Source organism: Macrobrachium nipponense, chromosome 12 (genome assembly GCF_015104395.2).
Source record: "Macrobrachium nipponense isolate FS-2020 chromosome 12, ASM1510439v2, whole genome shotgun sequence".
Classification (NCBI taxonomy): domain Eukaryota; kingdom Metazoa; phylum Arthropoda; class Malacostraca; order Decapoda; family Palaemonidae; genus Macrobrachium; species Macrobrachium nipponense.
This window is the reverse complement of record NC_087205.1, coordinates 33,727,998-33,745,412: the sequence shown is the minus strand read 5'-3', so window position 1 is coordinate 33,745,412 and position 17,415 is coordinate 33,727,998. Positions and strand designations below refer to the sequence as shown.

The window sequence follows — 17,415 nt, the reverse complement described above, 5'->3', positions numbered from 1 at the left end:
ACAGGGAGTCCAAGGGAGGCCTGAGGGGTTTGCCCCTATACAGCTGCCTCCTCCATCGCACCTGTTGGAAGTTCACAGGGAGTGACAGAGCGCCATTGGAAAGGTGTCTCTTTCATTGCTTCACGTCTGTCGTCAGATTTATCAGTGGCGTCACCAGAAAAGAGACGTAGACGACGCAGAATGTCAGCCTCAAGGCTGCTGAAGAGACATTCCTCGATCTCTGACAGCTCTCTGCCTCCTGTTGAAAAATAGAGAGAGCCTGGTATTGACCCTCAACCATCTTGTAGCTTCCATGTTTCGCCTAGTCGTCAGATTTTGGCTGCCTGGCGTTCGCCATTTTCCGAGCGCCCATCACATCAAGAATTCGTAGTGACTGCTGACGTACATCGCTCAGCTTCTCCATTTCCAGTAGCGCCCGTATCGGACCAGGTAACACCTGTGGCGGACTGAGTAGCTCCTGCACCTGAGCACCCGACCCCTCTCTGGCAGCTCGATGTACTATGCTTCCCACTCAGCGCCCGTGATGGCCCATTTGGCGCCCGCTCTTGGAAGCTTGACGGCCTCTTCTGTTAGACTTGGCACCTGACTCGGCTTGCTTGACGCCTGAATTTACGCCTAATGTGGGGCGTTTGGCGCCAATGGCTACAATATCAGTTCTGGACTTTACTCCTGATTCTACTTTGACTTGTGTAGATGAGTCTTTGGCTCCTCTCAAACGTAAGCTGGATGAGCTTATGTGTATCATGAAAAAGGAAGCTTCTTCAGGCAATAAGGAGAAGGCGTTCTCTCCTATATCGTCGGAGAACGAAGTAGTAGAGCAAGAGACCTAACCTCATTCTGCCTACGCTTCTCTATTGGCGTTCTTCTTGGAGAATTACTCAGATTCTTCTCTCCAGGGAAGACAGCGGCTCCGGTCTCCACTTTGTTCCAATACGTAGTACAAACCTTTCGGTCCTTTAACAATAGGAATATACTATACTTTCAGCGTAGCTGGAATTACGGCCGTTGAATCTTGAACAAGGTGGTTAGGCAGTAACTACCGTTGGGCAGGCTAGCCTGCCCAGATGTAAACACTCCACTTTACTTTCGGCCGTCTTCCGATGAAGACGGGATTTTGTGAGCTCCGGCTGACTGGTCGTTGATCTTTTTTCCCTGTGGGATCCTTTTGGTTTATTTTTTGTATTTAAATAATAATACATTTACGGTGTTTGATATTAATACTAAACAAAGGTTTGTCCTTGGTTTTTCAATTAATATAAAAACCCACTTTTTGTGATAGCCTTTGTAACCGCCCCTCTACTTGTGGTAAGAGCCGGCGGCTAAGGTATGCCAACATATTATTTACATTCTTTTGTCCTTTAACACTGGCTCAGACCTGCATGAGGACGAGATATGTATTTATTGTGAGGATGAGACAAGTATTCATCCGGAAATTACGCTTACGCTTGGTAATTACCAAGGGAACTTCAACTTCTCCTTCCTTTCACTTAATATCGGAAGAAGGTAGGAGGATGGGCATGCTGTGTGCTGATGTTGGGGATCTCCTCTCACTTCGGAGGGCGACGCCCTTGGATGTGTGAGGACTATCCTCATTACTTTAATTTTTTTTTTCTCATTATTTTACAGACTAGTGGTGATTGTGTTTTCAGCAGTATTGGTTGGATGCTCTTTGTGTTGGTTATCCTAACCTTGGAATTGTACCTATGACTCGTAGCATGTTGTGTACCGATCCTCGAGTGTGTGTACTGATCCCCTGCTGTTAATGATTTTCATTACCACTACTACCCGGGAGTTATGTCACTGGACGAAGCTGTCGCACTGCCCTGTGAGGTTATCTACTCCTGATGGTAGAAGTCTGGCAGAAGGAGAAACCGAAGAGGAAGAGAGCTCGTCAAGTGTCGTCATCCTCCTCTTCGAGATCTTCATATCTTCATGCCTCCCCTCCTTCAACTTTTAAGATTTTGCCGTAAGAGAAGGTGGTCTCCCCCCCCTAAGAAGTCTCGTCACGGGACTTCTAAGGGTCTGTCTCGCTTCCGAGAGACAGGTGGGTCTTCCGCTGGTCCTCCCGTTCCTTCGGGAATGGGGCCTGTCTCTCTAGCAGACGGGGACCATGGAGGTACCGGCCACCGTTGGTATCTCCTCTCCCGGTTCCGAAGGTTACACCTCTGGATGGGGAACCGTCTCGGCCACCCGCTTGCTAGCGTTACTGAGTGTACGGTCACCTACGGGTGACCGTGCAGCCAGGGTCCAGACTGCGGAGTTCGCTCGCCGTGTCAGGACCCAGGCATGGAGCGAAAGATGGTAGGAGTCGCTCGGGTGACTCTTGCCAGACCGGCAATCGCTCTCGCAGCGATCGTCCGGTGCCCAGGGTTGACGTGACGTTCCCGCGGGTCCATGCACACAGAGACCGGTGGAGGCGGGCCATCCAGCCCTCTTTTAATTAATCCTTTTCTTTCAGAGACAGCCCCATCGAGACCAGTCTCGGTGGTGGCAGACGCTTCACCTGACAGGTAGGAGTTTCGTAGCCCTCCTCGAGGAAGTGTTCTCTCCACTGCTACTCCCGCAGGTCCCTCCGTACAGGTGCAGTTGGGCCGTGTTGCTTCGGCAACTGCCCCAACTCTGTCCTGAATGGAGGACCTGTCGGTTGTCCTAAGGAACTGCCGAAGAGGAAGTCCAGGAAGAAGAGGAAGGTGTCGCCGTCATCTTCTGCCGCCTCTTCCCCTTCGACTTTTGAGGCCCCCAGCCGAAGAAGAAGAACGTAGCCTCCTTCCCACCTAAGAAGTCTCACTCAGAGACCTCTAATGGTCTGTCCCACTCCGGTGGGACAGTTGGGGCTTCCGCTGGTCTTCCTGTTCCTTCGGGAACGGGGCCCGTCTCTCCTTCCGCAAGGAAGAAGATGACGGGGACCGGAGGGGTACCGGCTAACACCGGTACCTCCTCTCCTGGCGCCAGAGGTTCTGCCTCGACGCCAGGTACCGTCTCGGCCTCTCGTTTGCGAGAGGTACCGAGTGTACGGTCACCTGCGGGAGACCGTGCAGCCAAGACCCAGGCAACCGAGTTCGCTCGGCGCCAGGATCCAGGCACGGAGCAGAAGACTGATGGGAGTCGCCCAGGTGACTCCCACCAGGCCAGGCTACAGATCAGTTAGGAAGACCAATATTAAAACTTCCAACAAGGAGCAAGGCCTTGTTATTTCTGGAGGGAATGGAGCAACAGAGGTGCAGATCCTTGGGTGGTTCAGGTGTTAAGGGAAGGCTATTTCATCCCTCTCCTACAAAAGCCGCAGTTATCCAGTTTTCCGATAATGTTAACAGTGTACTCGGCAGGATCCGAGAGGCGTTTAGCCCTCTCTTAAGAGGTTCAGTCTCTTATGCACAAAAGAGCAGTAGAATTAGTAGTAGATCACAGCTCAAAGGGTTTCTACAACCGACTTTGTAGTCCCCAAATCACTGGGGACTGGAGGCCTGTCCTAGACATCAGCGCTCTGAATCAATATATTGTAAAAACTAAGTTTCGAATGGAGACAAATGTTTCTATCCTAGCTTCTCTTCATCCAGAGGATTGGAGGGTGACTGGATATGGAAGATGCATACTTCCATATCCCCATACACCCAGAGTCAAGGAAACTTCTCTGCTTTGTGTTCGAAGACAAGGTATATCAATTCAGAGCCCTATGTTTCGGTCTGACGACTGCGCCCCAAGTTTTCACAAGGGTCTTGGCCCCTCTAGCAAAGTGGCTACATTTGATGGGGATAAACACACCTTTTTACCTAGACGACTGGCTCTACGCTCTCCCTCGACGGAACAGTGCACAGGGGACTTGAAGAAACTTTTTGCTCTGACTCGGGAACTGGGAATACTAATAAATACCCAAAAGTCCCAGATGGTTCCTTCTTAGAGAATTCAATATTTGGGCATGATTCTGGACTCTCGGACTTTTTGCACATTTCTATCGCCAAAAAGAGTAGCGTCTTGCCTACACACGGTACAAGAATTCATGAGTCGGAGGTCCTGCTCAGTCCTTCAGTGGATGAGCCTTCTAGGAACTCTTTCGTCAGTGGAACTGTTTGTCAAGTTAGGCAGGCTACACATGCTGCCTCTGCAATTTTATATGAAGGTTCTCTGGTCCAGAAAGACGCAGGAAGACTCGTTCGTTTTCCCAATCTCTGAGGAGATAAAGTTGGATCTCCGATGGTGGTTGTCCGAGGACAGGTTACTAGAAGGAAAGTTGCGCCGACCAAAGAACCCAGACCTGAAATTGTACTCCGACGCATCAGACCTAGGATGGGGAGCCATCCTGGAGTCGCAACAGACATTGGGTAACTGGTTGGTGGAACAAAGAACCCTACATATCAACGTGGAGGAACTGTTGGCAATCTTCCTCGGTCTGCAACACTTTGGTTGACAGGTTTCAGGAAAGATAGTAGCGGTATTTGTGGACAACACGACAGCACTGTTGTACATCCGCAAGCAAGGAGGCACGCATTCTTTCTCTCTTTATCAGACAGTGAAAGAACTCCTGATTTGGGCGGAACAGCGAAGAGTAACGATTCTTTCTCGCTTTGTTCAAGGCAGAATGAACGTCATGGAAGACGAACTAGGCAGACGGAACCAAGTGCTCTCAGCAGAGTGGACACTAAAGCTCCAGGTGTGCAAGGATCTGTGGAGTCTTTGGGGGCAACTGACTATAGATCTCTTTGCTACAGCCAAGAATCATCGTCTGCCAATTTTCTGTTCGCCAGTGCTGGAGCCCTGTGCATGGGTGACAGATGCCATGCTGCAAGATTGGACGGGGCTGGACCTATACACGTTCCCACAGTTCGCAATGATTCGAGAGGTGATTAACAAGTTTATGAGTCATCAAAATGTCTCCATGACTCTCGTAGCTCCATTCTGGCTGAGGAAGGAGTGGTTTTCAGACCTCCTTCATCTAATTATAGACTTTCCCAGACTTCTCCCTCAGAAGAAGTCGCTACTCAAACTGCCTCACTTGTACAGGTTCCATCAGGGATTGTTCACGCTGTCTCTGACAGGATTTTGACTGTCAAGCGACTGGTTAGAGCGAAAGGCTTTTCAAGACTAGCTGCAGAAGCCATTACTAGATGTCGCAGATCTTCTACTTCCAAGCTCTACCAATTGAAGTGGTCAGTTTTTAGAAACAGGTGTAAAAGACATAATGTCTCTTCTTCTCAAACCACTATCGCACAGACAGCGGATTTTCTTCTATTCTTGAGGTCCTCTTGGAAGTTAGCATCCAGTACTATCAAAGGGTACAGAGCTATGCTAAACTCTTGTGTTCAAACATAGAGGCATAGATGTGGGACACAAAAATAACATTACCAATCTTATTAGATCCATGGACATTTCCAAGACAGTTTAGTTGAGAGCAATTTCTTGGAATTTGGACGTAGTTCTAAAGTGGCTGTCAGGGGACTCTTGTGAACCCCTCTGCTCGGTGTCTCTAAGGAACCTCACAAAAAAGACCCTTTATCTGACAGCTCTAGCAACAGCCAGAAGGGTCAGCGAATTGCAAGCTATAGACAAGAGAGTAGGGTTCTCTCAAGGTGACATAGTCTGCTCTCTATCCTGGGGTTTTCTGGCAAAGAACGAGGATGTGAACAAACCTTGGCCACGTTCTTTTAAGATTAAGAATCTTATGGATATCATAGGACCAGAGGAGGAGGAGTGTCTTCTTTGTCCAGTAAGAGCATTATGCTATTATTTGAATAGAACAGAAGATTAGAGGACCTGCAAGTAATCTATGGTGTTCAGTAAAGTCTCCGTCTCAACCGATGTCTAAGAATGCCATTTCCTTTTTCCTAAGGAACTTGATAATGGAGGCACACTCTCAAATCCAGGAAGAAGTGTTAACCTCCATTAAAGCTAAGGCTCATGAAGTGAGAGCCGTGGCGACGTCTCTAGCTTTTAGGCATAATATGTCCTTAGAAACCATTATGAACTCTACATTTTGGAAATGTAGATCAGTTTTTTCTATGCATTATCTGAAAGACATAGAAACGGTTTATGAGAGTTGCTCCACGTTGGGTCTGTTGTTGGTGGCTGGCATGGTGTTGGGGAAGGAAGCATAAGGAGCTAGCTATTCCTTGACTATCCTCTATTGTCTTGATTGTTGGTGTCGAGTTTTGGGAAGCCTGGGGGTACCTTTTACCCGGAGTACTCGCCAGTCTTATTGTAGGGTATCACTGGTTGTTTTTTATGGTGTAGGTGTTTGTTGTGTTTTATCTGATCTAAGCCCAGGGCAAGGGCATCAATAAATAATTTCCTCCAGTCATCGGTGAATCTCCATGACTGAGAAGTTATTTCCCACCAAAGTAAGGGTGATCATTGGCCAAACTGTCACACCTCCTACAGGTCAAGAGAGCGATGACCAGAGGCAGTACGTATTTCTATATTGAGTCATTAATATACATAAGTCTTCGATGTAGAGCATGCCCATGATTCCCACCACCATAAGACTGGAATCAGCTACAGGTAATTACTTGGTTAGTTACATGTGTGAAAATGTCATTTTTATAATAAAATTAGATTTTACACATACTTACCAAGTAATTACGTACCTGATTAAAGCCCTTCCCTCCACCCCACAGAGGGACATGGCAGGCCAAACAAATTGATTCTCTCTGCACTTTTGTACCTATTGGTCCCGAAAGTGGGGAGGTCCTGACACCTACACTAGTGATGGTGGCTCCATCACGAAATTTGTAAGATTTGACTGCCGCGGTAGTGAGCTTTCAGCTACTTGGTAAGTGTGTAAAATCTAATTTTATTATAAAAATGTCATTTTGTTATTTTGAATGAATATGTTTATATACTGTGTTTAATAATAATTAATTGACATTAATAATTAATATGCAAACCCATTTTATGTAACAGCCTTGATAGTCACCTTTCTGCTTTGCATTAAGGGTCGGCTACAAGGGTGTGCAGGCACCCTTATTACATATTTCCACCCTTCAACGTTAGGACGAGACATGTATTCATCCAAAATTTACACTTATGCTTTGGAAATTACTGAGGGGAACTTTGGAGGGTTGTCCTTTGTTTCTTCTAGTATTTCTTCTTCACCTTCGTCCTTTCGCTAGCTATCGGACGAAGATAGAAGAGGAGGCGTGTGGTGTTGATGTTTGAGGGTTCTCCTCTCATTTCGTAGAGCAGTGCCCTTGGATGCGAGAGGAACATCCTTATTTTTTTAAATCATATTTTCTTCTACGGGCTAACAGTGGTGATAGTTGATTACAGCAGTAGATGGTTGGATGTCTGTTTGTGTTGACTATCCACCTTGGGATTGTACCTGTGACTCGTAGCATGCTGTGAAATTGGTCCTCAAGTGTGTGTACTGTTCCCCTGCTGGAAATCATATTCATTTGCTGCTGCTATCCTAGAGTTCGTCACTGGTCAAAGCTTTCGCCGCTGCCCTGTGATTATTAACTCTATTCCTGCTGGTAAATGTACCTCATCCTTTAGAAGAAGTCTTGCAGAATTGCGAGAAGTTGAGGAGGAAGAGAGCTCATCAAGCATTATCATCTTCCTCTTCGGAATGATCATATTTTTCATCAGCCTCCACTCCTTCAACTTCTAAGGCTCCCTGCCAAAGAAGGAGAAGGAAATCTCACCCACCTAAGAAGTCTCGTCATGGGATTTCTAACGGTCTGCGTCCTTGAACTGAGGAGGCAGTTGGGTCTTCCACTCGCTTGCCCATTCCTTCAGGAACAGGAACTGTCATGCTGTCCCCAGGGCCTAGCGTGTCGGGAGCCAAAGAAGCACAAACTTCGGTTAGCACTTCTGCTGTTAGTCCTAGAGGTTCTGCCCCTAAGACTAGTTCCGTGTCGGGCACTCGTTCGCGAGTTTCCCCAAGTGCACGTTAATCTACGGATTCGTGTTCAATCATTGACACTGAGTCCGCTCACCGTCACGACTCAGGCATGGAGTGGAAGAAAGGAGGGAGTCGCTCAGGTGACTCTTGCTTTCCCAGTGATTGCTCGGTTCCCAGGGTTGACATGATGGTCCCGCGGGTCCGTGCATGCAATGAGACTGGTAGGGGGTCCCCCATTCAATCCTCTTGAGCGGTTTTGGCCTCAACGAGGACTTGGACGCATTGGAGGACAATACTGGCATGCTCAACCTCACCCAGATGATGGTCACATTTGTGTGACCAACTGGTATTGGTAGCGGCGAATGTTTCTCCTGCCTTGCAAGAGTTTCGTAACCCTCCTCAGGAAAGCGTTTCTCCAGACTATAACACTTTCCTAGACTCGCGTCCTGGCCATCACCACAGGTTGATAGCTGCCTGGGACTCGCTTCTCCTGCTAGTTCTGCTAGCAGGGTGAGCGAGAGCGGCCAGTCTTCTTCGCCTATTCGCTCTACCTCCTATGGCTATGCCGGGAAGGACGAGGTGAATAGGAAGGATCCTGCAGACTGCTCTCGATAAGATTCAGTGTTGGGGGACTACGATCCTGGAGGGATCTTGGGTCCTATAGGACGTACATCCACGTCGTTAAGGAAGAATCTTATGTCAAATCTAGACTGTCTCCCTGGCTTTTTCTGTCCTTTTGACCAGTTCTTGCATTTTTGGAGCCTCAAGTGTATATTCTGTTGAATTGTACTTGAATTCCAGTCTTAAATGCTCACATTTAGCACTGGTTTTTATGCCCGTTCCTCTTAGATTTCTACGGGAGTCAAGGAAGGTCCCCACCCCGATGATCATTTGACAAAATTCGGGGGCCTTGCCGAATGCTTAAATTCTTTGGAATTTCTAGCGCACTCAGAGTGTTTTGGTCTTCTATAATCTGCAAACACTCGGACAAGATGAGAATTCGTGATAATTGTTACTATAATACCCCGGGAATCTCGCTGAATGCTTGAATTCCTTGGAATTTCTGACATTCTCAGAGTGTTATGGTTTTCTATAATTTCCAAACATTCAGGCGAGACAGACATCCCTGGTAACTGTTATTACGAAAATCAGGAGTCTTGCTAAGCCATTAAATTCCTTGGAATTTCTGAGTGTTCACAGGGTGATTTAGTTTTCTGTGATTTCCAAACACACTGTCAACGGGCATTCCTGATAAATGTTACAATAATCGGAAGTCTCGTCGAGCTGAGTGCTCAGCTTCTTCATATTGCCGAGTACCACCAGGGCGAGACAAGGCTTGCCCAATTATTGTCTTACAAGAGTAGGGTTTTCTTGCCGAGCGTGGGAATTCATAAGAATTCTACCGCTCGCTGAGCGCTCACTATTACAAGTGCTTGGATAGCGAAACGAGCCTTTACCAGTACAGATGAGTTTGCTCCTTAGTCTGGTTTGGAATTATGCAGAGCTTGGAACTGCATGCAACACCTAGGTGAATGGTCAAGTACCATCCTTGTGTATTGAACCTTATAGTCCAAACAAGTAGGACAGCAGACACATAATCCCGCTTTATTCTTCTTCTTGCAGCTTCGGCCTCAAAGGAGAATAGTTAATTGGGAAGAAGTAATAGTTCTTCATTGACGATTACCACTCATAATTATGTAGTGGTGATCTGCTCAGCTCCCTCGACTCGGCTTGACCAGACAGCTCTGCCGAGCCAAGTGCTCGGCTGTAACAAACAAACTCTCTGCTCTTGATTGGTGCGGTTCCTTGCCATGACATAGTATCCTCCTTTCCACTGTTGCAGGGAGTTTTCACGGGGTCATTGTCTTTCGTCTTCGTTATATGACACCTCCTAACCTCCCTCTTCAAAGGATTCCACGTCCTAAGAAGAGGAAAGTATTCTCCACCCCTTAAGAAGTCTCGCCTCGAGACTTCTAAGGGTCTGCATCCTTTCCCTGGGGTGAGGAAGCAATTAGGTGTCTCTTCGGCTCACGTCCTCCTTCCAGAGCGGGAACCTGGATGCTATCCCCAAAATATAGTGTCTCAAGAGGCCCAGGAGTTCGAACCCAGGTTCATTCTCCTGACTCTGGTTCCAAGGGCGCTGCCCATGGAACCATGGCTGCATCTGGTATACTCAAGGGGGGTCGTACATCCACAATCAGTGATAGATCGTCTTCTCTCCATCATGATAGTGGCGCAGGGCGAGAGAAGGGACCGAGCCATGTTGGTGGCTCAGACCCACCTGTGAAAGCCAGGAATGGCTATCCTTCAGGCGCCAACCAAGATCGATATCGCTCGAGGCATCTGAGGGAGATAGGAGGAGGTCCTTTGTGTAGTCCTCTTCGTGAGGTTAGATTACGGAGAAGATAGAGCAAAAGCAGACCCTTGCAAGAGCAAAGATTTACTTCTTCTCGGTCTTCTTGGGCAAGAGAACTGCCTGGATGTTAGGCAGGACACCTCCCTGGGCGATGGTCACGCCAGACAGCAACTTGTTGAGTTCTTCATCGTTGCGAATGGCCAGCTGCAAGTGACGGGGGATGATCCTGGTCTTCTTGTTATCACGGGCAGCATTGCCGGCCAACTCGAGGACCTCAGCAGCCAAGTACTCCATGACTGCAGCCAGGTAGACTGGAGCTCCTGCTCCTACACGTTCAGCATAGTTGCCCTTGCGCAACAGACGGTGGATACGTCCCACGGGAAACTGAAGGCCAGCTCTGCTGCTGCGGGACTTTGACTTTCCCTTGACTTTGCCTCCTTTGCCGCGACCAGACATGATGAAAGGATGATGATATTATTATCTCTTGCAAGTTCTCGCCAGTTTTTACTGCATTTAACTCCGGTCAACTTTTGCTTGTGTCTTGCAAACGACAGTTGTAGGAAATGAATGCTTTGTTTAACAGAATGAGAACATTGCAAGTTCAGAGAAGAGCGGGCAAGAACAGTCAATCCTCTTTTTTTTTTTTCCCTCTACTTCCTGGTTGTACCGGAATGAAAAAGGAAATAAGAGGAATTCTAGTCTACTCCTCAGAGTTCGAACCCGAGAGACTTATGTTTTTGGTTCAATCTTAGGATCTGGCTGAACGTACAACAATCTGTTCAGGATGGATAGCACCGAGAGGTTTGAACGCCTCTCCAGTGCTACTGTTTTGGGAACAACCAGTTTGCCTTGAACTAGTCATCTTGGGTATCCTGTTATCACCCTAGAAGTCTCCCTTCGGGGATACTTCATTACGTACTGAAAGACTCCTTTTCCCTTCATTGCAAGCTCCGACTTTTTCGCCGAGCAGCAATGAAATCACAGAATAACTTTTTCAGTCCTCTGTAAAACAACAGGGATTAGAGCCGTCTTCACTGGTTGGTGTCATCGATGGGACTTTTTCTATGATCAGAATCGTGAGTTTACTTCTCTCAATTCAACTGTGAAGTCTTTGATCCACATTCACCTTAGTCATTCACTATATAATATAGTATTGTTTCTCCTTGGTTGGGATTCAGCTACTGATGAGAAACTTCTGTCTTGCCATCACAGGGACCACGGTATCTAGAAGGCTCTTGATTCTCGTGTAATGTGCACATGCCTCACGAGAATCATCATCTTGTCTCTCAACATCGTTTGAACAAGATAGGCAATTTCTATGGTTGTTCTCAGCATCACCCTTCAAAAGTCAGGTTTCATGTTGTGACTACGTCTCAGATGCCTATGGTGTGGGGTTCTAGAGGTAAGAAGGATGTGAGAGTGACTGGCCTCTCCACCCTCCCTTCCTCGTCCTTCTACTCCTCTTCCTTCAGGTTGAGGATAGGACTCGAACTTACACTGGCTTGTCAGGCGATTGATGCGGTAAGCTTGCACATTGTGCTTCCTTTCTACTTTTTTATCAGAATCACAGAAGCAATCCTGCTCCGTCATCTAGCAAGGTGAGGAAGGAGGCTGGCAATAATGCAAACCCTTTTCAGAACTTTGCCTTAATGCCTCCGGCTCTAATATTCTTCCCAGCCCTTTTACGGATGAGTTACGATTCCTCACTCATTTCCAAAAGCCCAGAAGTCTGACTCTTGACCATGCAGCTCATATACTCTGATCAAGTTGTTAGAGGCAGGGCACTCCTCGCTCTTACGACCAGGAGGAATATCCCAGGTGTGCAGAACTCAGTCAGTTTTAGAGGCTCACTCACATTCCTACCACCAATCAGTGAGTCTTCCTTATGTAAAGGACTGAGGGTTTGTATATTGTGTAGGAACAAATCACAATTTTTTAAAGTAAATTGTATTTTTCCTAATTATACAAACCTGAGGTCCTTTACATTAAGGCCCACCTCATGCAACCCCTCATTCTGAAACCTAGGACGAAAGGCAAAGTGGAGTGTTTACATCTGGGCTACTCCCTAACCACCTTATTCAAGAATTTAATGGCTGTATTCCAGCCTATGCTGAAAGTAATTCCTTATGTAAAGGACTGAGGGTTTGTATAGTTAGGAAAGATAAAATTTACTTTAAAAAATTGTGATTTATTAGGTGTTAGTATGTTCACAAATATCATCTTAGCTTAATTCCTGTTTAGACGCCAAGTTTATTGAGGATACTTCATTACGTACTGTATAGAATATTTTTACAATATGTATGAAAATTCACAGGAATGAATCTAGTGTTAAAGGTGAGAAATTGAAGGTAAAAGAATCTTCCATATAGCCTAAAATTTTATTCTTCAGTACAGAACTAGATATTATTTTATAACTACATAATAACTAGATATATTTGTTAACCATTCTTTGATTAGGGCGCTAAATATATTTAGTCCTTGAACATTAGATGATTACTTCTGAAGTCCTCTTATTTTACCAGGGAGAGGTATCGAGACCTAATAGAAGCTGCCGATACCATAGCAGAGATGCAAGAAAGCGCAAATGCAATATGTAAAAATATACAAACGATGGAAGGTCTTTGTGAAAGTCTTCAGCAGCGCGGACTCATTGGATTTAAAACGAAGAGCCTTCCAGTCATCGGTAATGATCGGTAAGTATTTCGGTGTTCTTTTGGGTTTTATTAATGGATCAATTTATTAATTTTATTTAAGTAACTTACCCAGTACCCAGTTGTCGACAGACTTGGTTAATGGTGATCCAGTTTTATGGGGCTTGTCTAGCACTATGAAATTTGTGATTTTTGTTGCCATAACACACCACATTCTGGTTATTGGCACCAATAATAAAGTTATGGCACCATAACATACCTAACAGAGGCGCCATTAACTGGATATTGACGTCATATGCGCCATAAATTGCCGAGTTTCAGTTTAGGGCAGTTTTCACTTATCGGCACCTCGCCGAGAACGGAATCCCTGCTGATAATCGGGTACTGCCTGTAATTACATAGCTAAGAGTTTTCACTCACCTGGCAGCTAAATTTTGAAATTTGCTGATCGCTTTAATTTTTGATTTTGGGTAGGTAACAAGGACCCCACCCACTTTTGGGGAAAGAGGAACAACTTGGCAAAGAGCTCAGTTTGTTTCTGATGGCTACAGTATACCAGTTGTTGGCTGCAGCTTTGTTTTGATTTTTGACTTTTCTGGTTGCTTTTCATCGCAATTGGTGAAATATTTTCATTTGTTGACCATTTCTGCACTATTTTGACAGTGGTAGGTTCTCCCTAGAGACATTATGATTTTGACTGTCCCTAATTTGATTACCTTCTTTAACAATGTCGGACTGCAGTTCGTCTTTCTTTAGATAATGTATTTAAGGCTGCAATAAACACCTAACTGAAGAATCTTACAACTCGTGTGCAGATTGCTGTGGACAAATTTTTCATTTGACTTGAGATATTCAGAATGTAGTGACTGGGATGATAGGAAGTGGAAAACCTTGGAAATTCATTTGAAGAAATTGGCCAGATATAGGAAAAGAAGGCAATTGTTGGGGTGGAGACTAGTAAATCAGTAGCTAGCCAGGAATCTTCTGATGTGAAATCTGATTCTCATGTTTCTATTATTCCATTGGCCTATGTCCTAAGTTCTCTAATTGTTCCACTTTCTCCTACATCTGGCTCCCAGGCTTCCAATCCCAACCCCATTGCCAGTATTGAAGGGAAATTTGACAAGCGGTTCACTTTATTGGAATAAATTGGTTCATCAGTGAAAGTCTCGTGGAAAGTGAATGTGTCAGAGTGCCCTGTAGCTCAAAGTGTTTGTGAAGTGTTGATGGAAGAGAGGAGGTGGCTGCTCGTCCCACCGATTCTCCTAGGCAAAGGTCACTGACATACTCCCCTACACATGGGAGAAGTCAAACTGGTAGCCCAAAGGAGGTTGGTGGGGTCTACCCATGGGCAGTCACCCCCTCAGTTCAACCTGTTGATGCATCCCAGGTTGCAACCAAGAGCCATAGTTCAGGGGATTCTTCCCCTAAACAATAGTGGTGCTTAATGGACTAGCCTTGCCCTTTGAAGAGACATGCGGTAGATGTGTCGCTCCCTCCGTCAGTGCCTGTCAAGAAGTTTAAGGATCCTGTGTACCCATCATGCAGTCACTGGGACAGCCCAGAGCATTTTTCGTTGAACTGCCTGCTAGTCCTTCAGCACCCAAAGATCATTGTTGTCTTTCCAAGATCGTTACTTCATCAGAACCTCATGAAGCGCCTGAGGTCCTTGTTCTTCCTTCAGAGCACCCTCGTTCTGTAGAATGCTCTGAAGTGCCCATGGTGCTGATAGTGCCCAAACTTCCAGCAGCTCCCAAGTGCCCAGTTGTGCCTGATCATCCAGATGGAGCCAAGCACCCAATGATGCCTGAGCACCCAGATATTTCCCGCCTTCTGGAACGTCCAGAAGATACCTTTCATATGCTACAGGAGAAGCCCCTTCCCTGCTCTGAGGTCAGCCTTTATTTTGGCAAAAGTCATGTTTTCAGCTTTGGAAATGGTTCACTTTTTCAAGAATGTCTTTGAAGTTTTTGAAGTAATGAGCTTTTTAGACTGGGCAGTTGGTGCCTTAGCACGCAAGATTAAAGACTACCCCATGTTACCTGGTGATTACTCCTCTGACTGGCTAGGAATGCTCTCTTGTATTGACAAGGGAATTAGGGATGGCTCCAAGGAGTTGGCCTCCCTTTATGCCTTAGGGATCCTCAAGAAATGAGAGCTTTGGTGCTCGTTTACGACTAAGGAGTTACTCTTTCACAGAGATCGCCTCTTCTTTATTCTCCTTTAGATAGACATCATCTTTTTCTCCCAAGCTGCAGTACTGAATATATTGTTTCGGATCAGCACTAGAAAAGTATGCCAGATTTGTTGTCACAGTTGTCCAGACGACGCCCAAGAGAGACTTCTGCCATTAGTTCTAGACAGCCTCTTCCTGCTCAGATGCATTCTTTTTGAAGCAAGCAGATGGAACATCCGTTTCATGGCTCATTCTATTAAGAAGTCCTCATCAAGATCGTCCTCTTGCAAGTGAAGAGATCATCCTTCGTACTCAAGTCGGAGCCAGACTCCAGTTATTTTGGGAGCATTGGAAGGAGAAGGGTGCAGATCCGTGGATAGCAAACGTACTGAAAGAGGGATATGTCATTCCCTTTTCAGAGAAGCCTTCCTTAGTCAACATGCCTGTCGTATTAATGGCTTACTCCTCAGGATCAAAGAAGGGTTTGGCCCTTGCGAACGAGGTTTCAGCTCTCATCGAGAAAGAGGTCGTAGAGATAGTAAAGGAACCGCTTCTCCATTCTTTTACAATCGCCTGTTCGTTTTCCCCAAGACATCAGGGTGCTGGAGTCCCATCTTGGATGTCAGCACCCTCAATGTCTTCTTTCAGAAGACAAAATTCAAGATGGAGACAAACCAGACAGTCCTGTCATCCATTCCCCAGGGAGATTGGATGACATCCATCGACAAGCAGTATGCCTACTTCCATGTTCCAATCTATACGGACTAAAGGAAGTTCCTCAGGTTTGTCTTCGAAGGCTGGGTACTTCAATTTCACGCTCTGTATTTTGGCCTCTCGACAGCTCCACGAGTATTCACCAGAGTTCTTACTTCCCTAGGAAAGTGGCAACATTTAATGGGAATTATGATTTCCCACTATCTTGACGATTGGCTACTTTGGGCACAAGATTTGGGAATTCTTATCTATGCACAGATATCTCAACTGACTGACTCAGAGGATTCATTATTTAGCAGTGACGATAGACTCTGGATTTTCGGGCTTTTGCACCCTTCGAAAAGGATAGAGTTATGCTTGAAGAAAGTAAACGAGATTCCATCCCTCAACAAATGTTCAGCCTCCTAGGCACTCTGTCGTCAATAGAACAGTTCGTCTCCCTAGGCAGGCTCCGCTCCTGCAATATTTTTTCAAGTTGGTTGGAACAGAAAGAAACTCCTGGAGTCCTTCACATTCCCTGTCACACCAGAGATAAAGGAGGATCTTTTTTGGTGGAACTCCGAAAAAAGACTGTTGGAAAGGAAGTCTCTTCTCCCTTAGAATCCCAGCTTGAACTTCTTAGAGGTATCAGATCTGGGTTGAGATGCCCTTCTGGAGAACAAGGAGATATCAGGGACTTGGTCCCAAGAACAGAATTGTTTCACATACACGTAAGGAATTACAGGCAGTCCATTTAGGCTTTCAACTCTTCGCTTCAGAAGTGCACGACGAGACAGTTGCAGTCCATTCAGAAAGCATGACTATGTCCTGCATCAGGAAGCAAGAGGGGAACTCTCATTTTCTCCCTGTACAAAGCTGCGAGAGATCTCCTGCTTTGGTCAGACCAGAACTGCATACGAATCGTGACTTGCTTGGTTTAGGGGAAGCTCAACATCATGGCGGACAAATTAAGCCACCAGCAGCAAGTTCTCTTGACAGAATGGCTCTTAGATCCTTTGGTCTGCCTGGATCTGTGGAAGGTTTGGGGAAAGGTGATGGTGGATCTGTTCATCTCTTCAAGAAATCATCATCTTCCTCTGTTCTGTTTGCCAGTCCCAGATTCTTTAGCATGGGTAGTGGATGCAATGTTGCTAGACTGGTTGAACAAAGACCTGTATGCTTTTCCTCTGTTCAACATGGTTAGACAAGGGATCAACAAATTTCAAACTCGCCAAGATGTCTTGATGATATTAGTAGCCCCATTTTGGCTGTCAAAAGAGTGGTTTCCGGACCTCATCTACCTGTTAGTAGATTTTCTGAGGCTTCTTCCACAAAGACCTCAGCTACTCAGACAGCCACATTTCAGACTATTTCACCGAGGCTTGTCTACTCTTGCAAACTATCAGGAAATTGCATAGAAAGAAAGGTTTTTGAGAAGCAGCTTCAGAAGCTATTACCAAATGTAGAAGGCAATCTTCTGACAAAGTACATATATCGGACCAAGTGGAAGATCTTTAGGAATAGGTGTATGAGACGCAATATCTGCTCTACTCAGACCACTCTAACTCACATAGCTGATTTTTTGTCATGTTTAAGAACATCTAGAAGCCTGTCTGCCTCCACAATTAAGGGTTATAGAGCCATGTTGAAATCTGTCTTTCACCACAGAAAAATGGATTTGTCTACTGATCCAGATTTGTAGGAC

At 45.9% G+C, this 17,415-nt stretch overlaps 1 protein-coding gene across 5 annotated transcripts in view; it reads left to right on the top strand.

The window, feature by feature from the left end:
• The window catches only part of LOC135224478 (conserved oligomeric Golgi complex subunit 1-like), a 363,776-nt gene that overhangs the window by 50,624 nt on the left and 295,737 nt on the right, over positions 1–17,415 (top strand). For all 5 annotated transcript variants that reach the window (XM_064263481.1, XM_064263483.1, XM_064263479.1 and 2 more), the window contains exon 3: positions 12,713–12,883. In XM_064263481.1, coding sequence (XP_064119551.1) covers positions 12,713–12,883 — 171 coding nt within the window. The remainder of the gene's footprint in view (positions 1–12,712; positions 12,884–17,415) is intronic.